Source organism: Acomys minous (assembly GCF_964271855.1).
Source record: "Acomys minous genome assembly, chromosome: 4".
Lineage (NCBI taxonomy): Eukaryota > Metazoa > Chordata > Mammalia > Rodentia > Muridae > Acomys > Acomys minous.
The window spans coordinates 52,367,653-52,381,094 of record NC_140486.1 but is presented as its reverse complement, the minus strand read 5'-3'; the positions used below and the strand labels follow the sequence as shown (position 1 = coordinate 52,381,094).

Sequence of the window (13,442 nt, the reverse complement as noted above, 5' to 3'; positions counted from 1 at the left end):
GTCTCCTACTTATGTCAGAAGATACATTTAGTAAGTCTCACTAATGTGTCTGCTAACCAGGAGCTGAACGGTGACAACAGACAGCTAATGTGGACCAGGGGAAAGACCACAGGGCCTTCACCCTTCGCAAAGCACTACAGGATACCGAGGAATGCTGGGAGCCGGAGAATCCGTCTTCTGCAGGGAAGAGCACACCAATTAGTTACCCAATACCAAGTGACAAGACCTGAAAACATATGTACAAATAACATTATACAGACAGAGCAGGTTATATTTATAGATGCATATCTGTATATGCATATATCATAAACACATACATATATGCATATAATGACAATTAATAGAAATAGAGGACATGAATTTGAAAGAGAGTAAAAAAAAAAAAAAAAGAACACTATCCCAGATGAAACTTAAAAGTAAAAATGAGCATCAAATTGATATTTGGACGAAATCTATGGAACAACCTCAAATATAAGTTAAAGTCCATGTAGAATGATGGGCACTAGAATTTAAAGAAATGTTACGTACAACTTTCTGAACTTGATGAACTACATGAAGCAATGAAAGTTATGAAGTTCAGGAACCTTAGAAAATGTCAGTTTGCGCTGGCAAGTGAAGGTGTTTGCTGTCAAGCCTGGCCACATCAGCTTTGATCCGACCACACCATAGAAGGAAAGAACCAAGTTCTGGAAGTTGTCTTCTGATGGCCATGTGCTTGATATAATATATTCATCCCTTCACCCACATTAATAAACACAATGAAATATTGTTAATGTCAGGCAATTACAGATTATTTATCAGAAGTGGTATAGGAAGAGATGATATCACCAATGTATTGTGGGGAAAGGAAAGAGAAAGCTGACATCCGAAACTCAAAAGTTGCTGAAAAGGTCTTGGAAAATGATGTCTTTAAAATATGCACACAGGCTACCTGATGAGACTTGATAGCCTATTACCATATAGTGGGGGAGGAGGTCCCCCTTGGTCATAGACCTAGGGGAGGGGAATAGGGTGAAAGAGAGAGGAAGGGAGGAACGGGAGGATACAAGCGATGAGATAACAAGTGAGTTGTAATCTGAATAAATTAATCGAATAAAAAATAAAATAAAATAAAAACACACAAAAAAAGAAGAAAATAAAATAAAATATGCATACAACCTGACACAGTTCCTCGCTGGACCTGAAAGTACTAAAGATTTGATTCTGCTCTTTAAAAAGATAGAACTAATCAGGTTGTGCCACATTGTACTCCCAGTCTGTTGACTTAAAGCTGATGTTCCTAACAGAGAACAGGGTGAGTTGAGCTCTTGAGGTCCTTGAACACAGATCCACACAAGTAGTGCTGTGGACATATGGTATCTGTGCCTATCAAAATAGATTTGCTCTGCACCAGCTCAAGAAGTACCATCTCATCATGTATTTAACAAACATCCATGGAACCCAAGCATGCTAGACCCCCAGCTGTGGCGGACCATCCGTTCCATGGTACTTGTGTCTTCTCGTTGTTGTCTGATAGTGAGCTTCACCCGGCCCATAAGTCTGACCAGTCACTCCAGTCACACTTTATTTTTGCAGATAACTTATCAAAAACCTACTCCACGCCCATGTTTGTATCTAGAGTCTGTAGGTACAAAGGTCAGTAAGAAATGCTGTTCTCAGGCAATCTTTTATATTGACAAACACACACTTGACTATTATTAGCATTAAAACGTTAAGCTAGACATGTGAGGAAAATGCTATGGAAGGCAGAAGAAATTACTCTGTGGAGAAGGTGATGACTGTATGGGCTGTACAGTGTTAGTTACTGTTGCCATAGTGACCGATGTGCATGTGTGCATGTGTGTATGATGCATGTGTGTGTATGATTTGTGCATGTATATGTCTGTGCATGAGTATGTATGATGTGTGTGTGCATGTTCCTGTGTGGGTCTTCTCCTTCTACTTTGTTTTAGGTAGGGTGTCTTACGATTTCACCCAGCATGTGCCAGGCTGCCACTGCTTATGCCAGGCCTGCTGCTCTTCTGGGATTCTAGGGAGTCTCCTGTCTCTCCTGTGTTTTTATCCCAGGAACAGTGGGTTGACAGATAGAGCTTCTGAGGGCACAACATTCCAGAAACATGGACATTTTCTGGAAAGTACACATGCATAACATGACAAGGGATGTTGATTTGGCTTGTGCATATCAATGGTTATCTCAGAAAGACACGCAGACACAAGTTAGGGGTTCACTTTAAAGAACTTTTCATTTTTATTCTGGGAAAGTTAGACCAGTTTGTAGGTGTGAGATTTCAGCTTGAAGTTGTTTCTGCTTTCAGCTCAGGCCTTGCTTGAGTTGCTCTATGACTTATAAGCATATGGCTTTATCAGGTGGGCTAGATGACAGTGTAGCAGCTTCAGTACAGAAAGTGGAGGTTATTACTAAGTGATGACAGTGGAAATGCAAATAAAAAGCGAATGAAGTATCTGTGGGTGAAATGGCTCAAGGCTAATAAGGGAGACAGGAGCATGTAGCATGACTTGGAAGTAGGTAAGACACCAGTGATCCCAGACTTGGGATGAGAAGCACCAAGGCTTACACTAGGTGATACTAAAAGTCTTGTTGGTCTGGTCATGGGATATGCTTCTCCTCCATGGACAGTTTTGAAACCATAAAGACAGAGCTCAAGTAAAGACAATGCAAGTGGCCGGTGTCCAATGCAGATATGACACAAAAACAGAGTACTCACTCTGGCACTCCTACTTAAATTTAGGTATACCAATTCTAAATTTTCTGAAAAACAGAAAAGAACAAAACATGAAGTTTAACTTTTATTCCCTATTGGAAAACGGTAGCCAGAACACTGTTTTCTTTCTTTAATGACTAGTTCCTCTGTGTCCTGCTAGATTTTAAAAGAGATTCAAACTTCCTCCTACCAACTCCTGAGACATTATCAATTAACCACACACAGCCTATCGAACACAGCAGAGCTGTAATTAAACCAAATTGCCATGTAGTAGCTTTCATTACACAATGACACAGTTTTTGTTAGGACCATGGAGAGAGTTTAATTACAAGTCTAGACACCCTCTGAAGACACAGTAGCCGTATTACTTTTGACTCTTTAAAGGAGAATTTGAGCTTTTGAAGACTGCATTTTTAAGAGGTGCGCGATAAGGTATATTTAGGGGATCTATCAGTTTCTTTTTAAATTTTATACTCTAATGCATAATTAATCTAGGAGTGGTTCATGTATCTGTGAATTAAAAGGTTTGTGAAGGGAAATGTACAAATTTCCCCTTTCATATTTTATTTACCTTTCATTTGCAGCCAAATACTGTTGTTTTTTTCCTTTAATGCATCCCAATGTCAACTTAAGCTTTTTTCTTTTCTTTTTCTTCTGTTTTCTTTTCTTTCTCTTTGGTGTGTGTGTGCGCGCGTGCATGCGTGTGTGCTTATGTGATGGCATATGTTTGGAGGTCAAAGGTCAGTCTCAGCTCTCAGCCCCACCTCTGGCTTCAAGAGGTCTCTTGTTCATTTTGCCTACTTCATACTAGCTGGCCAGGTTTCCCAGAATTCCCGTCTCTCCCACCCATCTTGGCAGAGGAACAATGGCACAGATGCACTGCTGTGCCAAGCTTTAGGTGGCGTCTGAGGATCCCAACGCAGTGCCTCACGCTGGTGTAGCACATGCTTTACCTACTGTGCCACTGCCCAGCCTCACTCTTGCTTCTGAGCATATAAAGCATGTGCTGTTACGTGGGATGATCATCATCTTCTGTAGCATCCCTTCCTCGCCTGTAAGCAGAAGCCGCCTGTGCCCCGGACTAGGGTATTTTCTCCCAGCCCTGCCTGGTCAACATCTGGGATCGCCAGACTGGACAGATGTTTCCTCTGTATGCATTCTGGATACTGTTTTTCTTATACTAAAACTTGCTCGCTGCTTATTTCTTTGTAACTGCGGGCCACTTTTTGTGCCTTGTTCTACACTGTGCATTATTTTTTATACAACACGTACTTACCCAAACATTTCTATAGTATCTAGCCTGGAATCTCCTCTTTTCTGAAACCTGGTATTATACATTGAAAATGAGAAAATGAATCGAGCACACATGCATCCTTTTTAACCCTCTTTGACGTGCACTAGCTCTAATCTCACATACAAATGGGCTTTATGTGCAGTTCATTTGTGGACTGCGTGTACGCTATTTCATTTTTCTTTATAGGCTTATAGTCTGTCAACATACCATTTGTGTGTCTAAACCCGGGCCTATCTATCTGCCATTGCTTTCTTGTATGATAGTTACTTAAAATGATAATCTATTTAATGCGTGAGTGTGTGTTTCATTAAAATTTTCACTCAGTGAATGTTTTTAGGTTTTGAGTTGAGTTTTGGAGGAAATGGTGTAGATAAAAAACAAGTGTTTAGAGCTTATTTTTGGATATACATTTACTAAAGTGTTATGACATATGTGTTAGAATGCATCCGAAAGAGCATGCCTACCTATGTTCCTCCACTCTGCAAACCGGGAGACCCGTGCCGCAGCCAGAGTGAAAGTTAGAGTCTGAGTGTTCTGTTCTGCCTCTTCTCTTGTGGACCACTCTGACCTGACACTGCAGATTTCCCTAGCCAGCAGCAGCCATAACTCTGCTCTCTGCCAGCATCCTGTTTCCAGGGAAAATACATGACAGCTTCCTTGGGCTCTGTTGGAAAATAGTTCGAAGGGAACAAACCAGGGTGATGATGTGAAGAAATAAGACATTTGGGAAACGTTTTAGAATTAAAATGGGCAGAACTTAGTTATGAATTTGATAGAGGCGGATGAAAAATAAGAGAAGCAGCCTCTGAATCCACCAAGAGCCTCTCTCAGCCTAGGGGAGCACTCTCCCACTAACACACACCCCGAGCCCTCACAAGCTATTCCTTAATCTGTATACTCTAACAGATTAACTTCGCTTTCCTTGTGATGTGTATTTTTTTTTAATCCTAATGTGTGTCCGTGAGCCATAAGATTATGGAAGATCTCGAAACATCAGGCGCAGATCGCAGAGCCATAGATAAAGCGACACAACTGTTGTTCCTTGTTTCCCCCGTGCAGTACCTGCATGAAAATGGGATTGTCCATCGCGATCTCAAGCCGGAGAATCTTCTCTATGCAACTGCAGCCCCAGACGCACCACTCAAGATTGGTAAGAGAGCTTCCTCATGTCTCGTGGCCCCTTCCCCAGGCAGACGACGTGCGTTCCAGGGAGTTTTAGATTCTGTTCTAGCCAGGGTCGTCTCCGTCCAGATCCGTTCCAAGACTTGGCATCTGTGAGTAACCAATGCGGCGTTTGTTAGCTCCTCTCTGGCCTGTTAACCTGAAGCCACATGCTAGACCTCCCTGCGCCATTGCTGGACATTCAGAGACGCAGCAGCTGTGGTGCTTGACAACCATGAGGACCTCTCCAGATAACCTTGTGCATTGTAGATAAGTTCATAGTGAAAACGTCACTTGTGTTTTGGTTCTTAACTTGGAGTTGACAAATTACTTGGAGCTTAGTCTTATATAATGAAGAACTTTAGTACAAAGTTCTTGATCTAAATTAACAGAGAAAACTCGAAGACCGTACTTGCAGATAGTTTTCCACAGGGTGCTGTTGCAGAGTCAGGGTGGAAGAGGTCCCTTTTCTGCACACATATGGAGGATATGGCTTTAAAGAGGGTCTGTGGTTGGTCAGACCGGTTAGAAATATAAAATGAAATAATATTTTTATTTTGGCATTCCTTTATAGAACCTTACAAATGACAATATGTAACTAACATATCGTAATTCATAAGAGTTTCTCAAACATTGTTGACTCGAGGAGCCCACCCCATCTAAGCACTCAGAAAAAGTATGAAGTTGAACTTTGGGCAATTCTCATCTGCCCATTGAAATCAGCCCTTTAGGAGAAAAATGCGTTACATTTAAAAAAAAAAAAGATTCGTTTATTTATTTAAGTATACAGTGTTTTTGCCTGCCTGTACACCTGCAGGCCAGAAGAGGGCATTAGATCACATTATAGATGGATGGATAGATGGTTGTGAGCCACCATGTGGTTGCTGGAAATAGAACTCAGGACCTTTGGAAGAGCAGGCAGTGCTCCTCACCTCTGAGCCCTACATTACATTCTCTATCCCATATACTTGATAAAGCAAATTTTCATTTCCAAAGACCTTTGAAGGTACTAAGAGAGAAATTCTCCTCCTCCTCGGCAGAATCTGCATAAAAGGCATTGGAGGGTATTGCTCTCCGCTCAGTTCTCCTTCAGAGCTAAGCTGATGTGTCTCCTCGATTTACACGTGTTAACACCTCTAAACATTAAGCCTTTCTGCCAAGGAAGAATTCAGGGGGCAGAGTGTGCGTCAGGAGAGCAGGAACCTAAAGAGGCTCTGTGAAGAGCCTGCTGGGCAGCCAGCTTGCTCTGGTAATCACTCCTGACAGACAGTAGACAGCAGGGAGTTTCTGTTTCCTTTGACATCACTTTCAAAGATTTGATCCTTAAAGAAGTCTCTTCGGGTGGATGGTTAGATACTAATTTGGGCAGGAAAGCCTTTCTTTCTGAAGGCCTGCCTGTTGTGCTCAGTGACACGGTCAGCGGCCTTATGGAAACGGGGGCTGTTTCTTTGAAGTTTAAAATGGTATCCATTCTGTACCAGCCTCTTGAAGAAGGGACTCGGGCAGCTTTTCTGACACTCCTGAAGAGAGGTCACCCGGCAACAGGTTATCACTGTAGCAACTTGGATAATATTTTACTTAGGTTATATGCTAAAGAATGAATATAAATAATTTGGGCTCCCTTCAAAATGTTTAACTCATTATATGAGAATAAATTATTATCTGTCAAACATTAGGTACTGATGTTACTTATATTCAACTAGAATAAACTTTGGGTATTTCCGCTTGCTTCCACGGCATCTGTGAAGGTCTGCTTTGTTTTGTTTTGTTTTATCTCACTAGTGAACTAAAGACTCTGAAGAACATCACTAAGCCCTATATTGTCTCCTTGAGTTATTGTCACATGAATCTCAGGGATTTTTATATAAACATCACAGTTACAGTTACTAAGAAAATTTCCTTGCATGTTAATGTTTTTTGAGATGTAGAGGAAATTCAAGCATTATAAACTATTTGTAAATGTATTGATGAGTCATGTTTGTTTTTTCCAGAGTTAAAGAAAGGCTTGAAGTACTGGTTTTTAAAAAAAGGTTCCTTTGAAGTGGCTTGTTTCCACCCTCAGCCACCCCACACCTCGTCAGAAGTCAACAAATATGTTAGTTTTGTTTTTGAAAAGCAGAAGAACCTTTACGAGCCGAGAGAAGTCTTGGTGCACTAACTTCCTCTCTTGTGTTTCCAGCTGATTTTGGACTTTCTAAAATTGTGGAACACCAAGTGCTCATGAAGACAGTATGTGGAACCCCAGGGTACTGCGGTATGCTTTTTAATGCTGGCATTTTACCTTCATTGAAATCTATTTTTACCTAATGACCTGGTTTTACTTTTAACTCCCAGTGTGTCTATTTATACATGCTTTAATGTGGCCATTAAATGGCTTGGCCTTGGGTGTGGCGTGACTGTGGCATTTACAGATGGTACTTGGATCACCTTTTTCTTTCCTGGGTGGACTCAGTGATCTGGGATGTAGGGCACGCCTGTGTCCGAATGCCTGTTGGGGTGCAGCCACTCCAGGAGACGTGCAGGAGTGGAAAGCCAGCCAGTTGAGAGCAGGGCAGGAGAGCAGCAGGGTGTGTGGTTGCCACGGAAGCCACGGGCCCGTCCTAAGCTTCTTTTTCTTTATTAGGGCGTGTGGGAGAGAGGATTGATTACTGTAAATGGCACACAGGACAGTGAGAACAGGTCTGCCTCACAGACTACCAGAGCTCACAGCCGAAATAGCCTGCCTCTGGCTCTGGCCGTTGAGCATATCAAGAGAAAAATGACATGAAATACATAAAGTGGAAAGATAGATTTCTTTCTAACCCTCTCCCAATCTGAGAAAAAGCATTCCTTCTCAGTCTGCTGCTGCATTCCCTGTAGTACTTCCACAGTTTATAGACAGGACACAACAAAGCTAGGGAATGTGCATATGTCGACTCAGCCGTGGATCCCAACAGTCAGGCTGAAGGACGCCTCTCTCCTGACAGTGGCCAGGGCTTGGTGATGCTGACCCTGACCTTAGCGTGATATAGTATTTCTTGTAGGCACCTGGAGCTGGAAGGGACAACCATAAGAAACCCCTATTTGAAGACCAATGGCATACATTAATTAGGTTATCCATGGCACTGCCTCGCTGGGTTCCCCCACAGTCTCCCGGCTGCCCTTGAGGTAGACAGTGCTAACGTCCACCCCCACCCCCGCCCCTGTCTCATGAGCTAAAAGCACCCTGTGTCCAGCCCTCACTTCATAGACAGAACAAAAGCTTTTGATCCATGCGAGCATGAGCCATCCCGTCCTTTTTATAACTAAATTACGACAGCAATAACCGAACCAGAAATAAAACAACTGGCAAACATTAGCAGGTGTTCCTTAAGTTGGCGGCCAACAAATACGCAATAAACCAACTGAAATGTTGACGCCAGGGGGAAAGAAAGATGAAACTTGAAGTCATCACTTGACAGATGATGCAACACCTCCTCCTAACATCAGTCTCTTCATACAGCACTCCTTTCACTCACATCTTCAGCAAACACTTATTAATCTCCTGCTGTATACGCAGGCCACCGCCTCACATAGGAACAGTGTTTCCTGTATTCACTCCACTGGAGAGGGTTACAGGTTCTAGAGGAGTGGCTTGTAAGCCCAGCTGTGGTTATCAACCTGTGGGTGGTGACTCCCTTGACAAATCTCTTATGTCCTAAAATATTTACAGTACAATTCATAACAGTAGCAAGATTACAGTTATAAAGTAACAATGAAAATAACTTCATGGTTGGGGTTCACTACCACACGAGGAACCTATATTATAGGGTCTCAGCGTTAGGATGGTTGAGGACCTCTGGCCTAAGGAATGCTGATCTCATAGCATATGATCAAAAGCTATCATGGAAACAGGAAAGAGAAGGTGTTTGGAGTTACTGGACATTTTCTTCTATAGCATCTGTATTTATGGACAACCGTCTTCCTTAGAACTGGACAGAGCACATACCTGACTCATTTTAACACTTTCTAATAGAGATCAGTTGGAAAAGTACAGTAAGATGTTCTCGGGAGCAAGTGTATCCTAAAGGCCCAGAATCTCAGTTCTGGAAGTAGCTCTAACATTAACTTTTTCACATTCTCATTTTACTAAGGACCAAAATGCTCAAGTATCTTTCCCCATTCCCACATCTCGCTGTTAGTGGCTCAGGCATAAGAATCCATTTCCCCTTTAAAAATCACCACAGATAAGTCAATATATTATTTCTTTTATTATAAAATGACTTGGTTTATACGTTTGTTTGTTTTTCTTTGTTTTGGTTTTGAGAGAAGGTCTTGCTCTGTAGAGCAGGCTGGTTTCCAACCCACTGTGTAGTCCATGTTGGCCTCAAACTTGTGACCAACCTCCTGTCTCACCCTCACAATTATTCCAGGTGAGCATTACCACACACAGTATAACCATCCAAAATGTCAAATATATCATGTTGTCACTGTAGGAAGTGAAAGTGAGCATACACATTGTCAGAATTAATAGAGCCTGGATATTCCTTCTCTGTCTCCATGCTCATGTACAACATTTATAATTTTGCTTTTAATGAGGTAGTTTACCTGGTGAATAAAAAATATTTCCTTACAATTTTATTTTTCATAAATACAGTGATGGCACAGAATTAGTAACTTCTCTTCCTATTAAATGTTTCCATTGTGCCAAGTGGTTTCATCCTACCTCATAAGGCTTTGGAAGCTGAGTAACCAGTGGTTACTAATAATAATCATGGTTAATAGTAAGTTCAGAAAATGTAAATTAACTGTGACTTAGCATCCAGAGGCCCAGGACACCTCCTGCTTGACAGTGTCCCCAAGATATAACAGACAATGTACCTATGAAATCTCAGCAAAATGGTTGTCTGAGTAAGACTGGAATAGTGACTACACCAGCTGCTGTGCCTGTGTGTTCTGTGGTTACTGAAAAAGGGAGAGCCAGTTTCCTCCAGGCACGATCTCCTGTGCATGGACTAAGCCCAAGCAGTCAGTTCTGGACCAGTGTGACTACAAGCGATGCTAAATGAGATCAGTTGGTTTTTATATGCATGTTACCGATAATGATTAAAGAAATTATGGATTTGTGAGGGTGAGTGGGAGACGGGAGGAAATGGAGGAGGGAGAAGGACGTGGGAGGAGGGATGTAGATGCAGTGTGCAGGTGTAAAGCTCACACATAACCCTTCTTAAAAAGCAGCTATGGCTTAGACAAGGTAGCGGGTGGTACTGTCATGCTCAGAGTCTACATACAAGCAATAGTAAGGGCTTCTACAGCTATGGCTGTGTGAGCACTGCCGACCAGTGCTGGGGACTCACAGTCCATGTTGGCTTCTGGAAATCAGTCATCATTTCTACGTTCTATACAACAAGAAGGGGAGAAGACCAAAAAAGGCACACCTTCTAATGGTAAAATAGGCATGCTGAGGCCTACATGTCACTTCTGCTTACGTCATAATGCCCACGTGCGGTCACAGCTTCCATACTCCCAGGGACACTGACAATGTCCCTGATAACGAGACATATTGCTGTCCTGAATTAACTGAGGGTCCTGTTGCTAAGTGACTCTATTCATTTTGGATGCTGTAACAAACTATTTTAGACAGGGTTGCTTACAAGCAGCAGACTTGGCTGCATTCCAAAACTCCGGAAGTCCGAGATCAAGGACTTGCTGATTGGTTTTCTGGCAAGGGCCTTGCCTCCTGTTGGATTGTGCTGTCTAGTTTGTCCTCATAGGACGGCGGAGTTGGTGTTTCCCTTGAACCTCTTCTGTAGGCACTAATTATGTTCATGTGGGCTCCCTCCCTCCTGCCCCCGGTGGTCTGATCCCACAGCAAAGACCCCACCTTCTAAATCTGTCACCCTAGGGGAGATGAAGATTTCGTTGTATGACTTTTGAGTCAACACAGATGTTTAGGCTTTAACATTAAGACTGAGTTTGGGCACTGAGGGTGGAGCTTGCTGATGCAGAACTGTCTTGGCACGAACAAGGCCTTGTGGTTGATCTGCCTTACTTCAGCGAAAGGGAAACACTGAACTGCGGTTAAGCAATACGCTCCCTCTGCCAGCGGCTGATAAAGCAAGGCTCATGTCCTTCGGTTAAAAGTGTGAGACAGTTGCGCTGTGCTGTTTGCTGGGGGCAGCTTCTAGGTTTGTTTTGAAGGTTGTTTCCCCTTAAACAGTTTTCTGTTTGGGTCCTCCCTCCTATTTGTACTGACTATTATATATCTGCCTATAATAATTCGTATGTCCCTATTTGTCCTCCTTCTGTATTCCCTTCATGCCTATGAGTGTCCAAGACTGTGGGGAGGGGTGAAGGGCTGAATTTAGTTGTACCAAATAGAATTGTCTTTTTATCATCAGTCATGCTATATAATTGACTGGACAATTAAGAGAAAAATGAGAAAAGATATAAAGATTTCCCTTAAGAAAAAAAAAAAGATAACAAGCAACATGATAGTCATTGTTTAATATAAAACACTAAGCATGGCCAAGAGAGAAGTAGGTCAAATCAATTCCCCAAGAGTTGAGCAACCCTACAACAGGAAGACCAAAAATAGAGGAAACGACTGCTCTCTTAGAATCCTTTCTAGGATTGCAAGCAAGCAGCATCCTCTAAGGGATGCACGAAGAGCCAAGGGAATGGGCCTTTTCTTTCAGCACACAGAACAGTCGTTGTAAGAAGGAATGATTCATTCATTGATAAAAAGAACATGGAATATTAACTGTCTGATAGATTCCACATTAACCTCTGAGGTCACAGGGATAAAGATCAGTATGTTCTGCTTGTCAAAGATGCCATGAGCTACAAAAGAAGTAAATCAGGGTTCCCTGCCACAGTATCTATATTTATCCGAGCCAATGGCTCAGGGATACAGACATAGAGTGCCAACTTTGGCTAGAGGTATATTAGGAGGAGGCATTTCAGCTCTCTACTGAAGGGGAACAGGACTTTGATAGAGAGGCGGCCATGTGCACTGTCCATGGGCACCGGAAGAGGAGGGTCCTGGAGAGGGAAGCTGCCAATCATTATGCCCCTTTGTACACCTGGAAAGAACATAGAGTCCATGGGACATAGGTACAAGATGGGGTTGGAAAGGCAGGGTGCACATACAATAAGTGAATCTATATGCTCTCACAGGAGTAACACCCCCACTACACACACACACACACACACATCAACAGACAATTCAAAATAAATTATGCTTTAAAAGAATCTGTATTGTAGGTAAGGAATTCAGAAGTATTGGCCAGGAATTCAACAAAGGCTTTGAATCAGGATAGTATTTTGAAACCAAGGCTTGGTTTTATAAGCACGTGACACATAACAGATGAATTTGGAGGGAAGATATGTACAAAACAGGCGAGTTAGAAAGCTATTGTAAATACCATTTCCTCCCTTTTAATGACAAAACTATGAATAGCTTCTCCTTGGAGAAAATAGTTGACCTACCCTTAAATCTGTTTAGATATCATTACAAAAATACTATTCAGTGTATTGTCCTTGACATAAACAGGCTCATTAATAGATACAGTCATCCTACAACGGTACCCTCTTTCCTATTATTATTGTTGTTGTTTTTATTGTGATTATTATTACAGATATGCACAGTGCCCTGGAGTGGGTGTAATGGGCAAAGAGAGAGCCAAGTGGTCAAGAGTGACTGACACTCCCAGTCCGCTACAGCAGCAGCTCACCAGGAAAGGAGTAATTGGCTGTAATGGAGGGAAAAGTAGCAAAGAAGGCAGCTTGCCTCGGGAGGCTATTTTGGGAACTCAGAGGGGAGATGGTGCTTTGTGGACTCTGAAGTGCTGGAGAAATATATGGAGTTACTGTCATAAAGGCTGAGCAGGTTTGCAATACTTTTCAGCAAGAGCAAGGATGATGTATATGTATTTAAAAAACAAGGTTCAAGTTGTGTATAGACGTGTATTTACTTATATGATTTCCTCGCCCAAGGGAAGTACACTACGGTATTGCTTTAGAGCGAAGGCACTATCCAACTGTGTATGGTAGCACAGGAAACTAAGAAAAAAAAACAGAGGTCCTAGTGATGCCAGGGCAAAGGAAGTGGATAACCTAGACCAAAAGCAACCTGCAGAACTTTGAAATGAGGAAATAATTTAATTATGAAAAGGAATACTTACAATCATCTGTTTTTTAAAATGAGACAAATCTGAAGTCATCTAAAACATGCTTTCAGGATTTCCCTCAAGTCCAGCCATTCTTCTTCTCCACAGGTAAGCTCTGTCCTCAGAGTCAGCTGT

The 13,442-nt window shown here is 42.2% G+C and overlaps 1 protein-coding gene across 1 annotated transcript in view; it reads left to right on the top strand.

Moving 5' to 3' along the window:
- The window catches only part of CAMK4 (calcium/calmodulin dependent protein kinase IV), a 214,302-nt gene that overhangs the window by 173,219 nt on the left and 27,641 nt on the right, over window positions 1-13,442 (top strand). Inside the window, exons 6-7 of the mRNA XM_084779436.1 lie at window positions 5,077-5,167; window positions 7,358-7,432. Coding sequence (XP_084635562.1) covers window positions 5,077-5,167; window positions 7,358-7,432 — 166 coding nt within the window. The remainder of the gene's footprint in view (window positions 1-5,076; window positions 5,168-7,357; window positions 7,433-13,442) is intronic.